Source organism: Penaeus monodon, chromosome 25, assembly GCF_015228065.2.
Source record: "Penaeus monodon isolate SGIC_2016 chromosome 25, NSTDA_Pmon_1, whole genome shotgun sequence".
Taxonomy (NCBI): domain Eukaryota; kingdom Metazoa; phylum Arthropoda; class Malacostraca; order Decapoda; family Penaeidae; genus Penaeus; species Penaeus monodon.
Genome location: NC_051410.1, coordinates 34,740,571 through 34,741,522, shown reverse-complemented (window position 1 = coordinate 34,741,522; position 952 = coordinate 34,740,571). Strand labels below are relative to the sequence as shown.

The window sequence follows — 952 nt, the reverse complement described above, 5'->3', positions numbered from 1 at the left end:
CCATGGATCCCGTTTTCCCGAACGCCAGTTATGGAGGATCATTACTTCGGTGTTAGATTGACACTACTGACTGTTGTTTTTAACAAAAGCATATATTTAGTTTAAGCCTATATTTGTTTTAAATTATTTTTCACAGATAGCTATATGATCTACTTAAATTACATATTACTGGCAACACATTATTTAAATGGAGGAAAATAAATAACCCAGTAAGAAATCAAACGTTGTAACTCGATGACGTCATCACAGAACCAGCCTACTATATAAGGCGGCGACGAATCCAGCGAGATGTCAGTCGTCCATTCCAGGATTCACAAGACAAGCATCCATCATGAAGGCTACGGTAAAGAAACGTTTGTTTTGTATTAACATCATAGAGCTTTAAGTTCTGACTCACGTAACCAAACCTTACATAAGTTAAAATTTAGTATTATTATATTATTCACTTGTCTGTAATATAATTGTTGAAAATAGCGTTATAGATCTGTTGATCCTTTTCCTGACAACTCACCTTTGCCACAAACATTTTTAATATCATTATCTCCGTACGAAACAGATGATATGATATCTCCATATAAACATGCATTCGATAAGCTTTTTGACTTCCAATCAGCTGGTTCTCGCCCTGGCTGCTTGTGCTGCTGCCATGCCCTCTCCTGACCCTGGCTTCGTCTACCCCTACGGCCATCCCCTCGTGTACTCCTCCTACCCCGTCGTCAAGACTGTCAAGGCCGAGACCCCCGCCAGCACCGCCCCCCTCGTCTACACCTACGGTCAGTCTCATAGAGGATTTTTACATGCACATGTGTCTATATTTTCATCTAAGTATTTGTCATATAGTCTTGTAACTAACTTGACATATCGGTTATAACAAGACTGCATGGCGTATTACGTGTGTAAGGTCACAGTTCTTATATGAAATGAACACGTTATTTCCTCCCACAGGTCACAA

The 952-nt window shown here is 39.8% G+C and overlaps 1 protein-coding gene across 1 annotated transcript in view; it reads left to right on the top strand.

The window, feature by feature from the left end:
- Nucleotides 1-296: 296 nt before the first annotated feature.
- LOC119589177 overlaps nucleotides 297-952 on the top strand; it is a 57,061-nt gene continuing 56,405 nt past the window's right edge. The window contains exons 1-2 of the mRNA XM_037937773.1: nucleotides 297-343; nucleotides 614-773. Coding sequence (XP_037793701.1) covers nucleotides 332-343; nucleotides 614-773 — 172 coding nt within the window. The 5' untranslated portion in view covers nucleotides 297-331. The remainder of the gene's footprint in view (nucleotides 344-613; nucleotides 774-952) is intronic.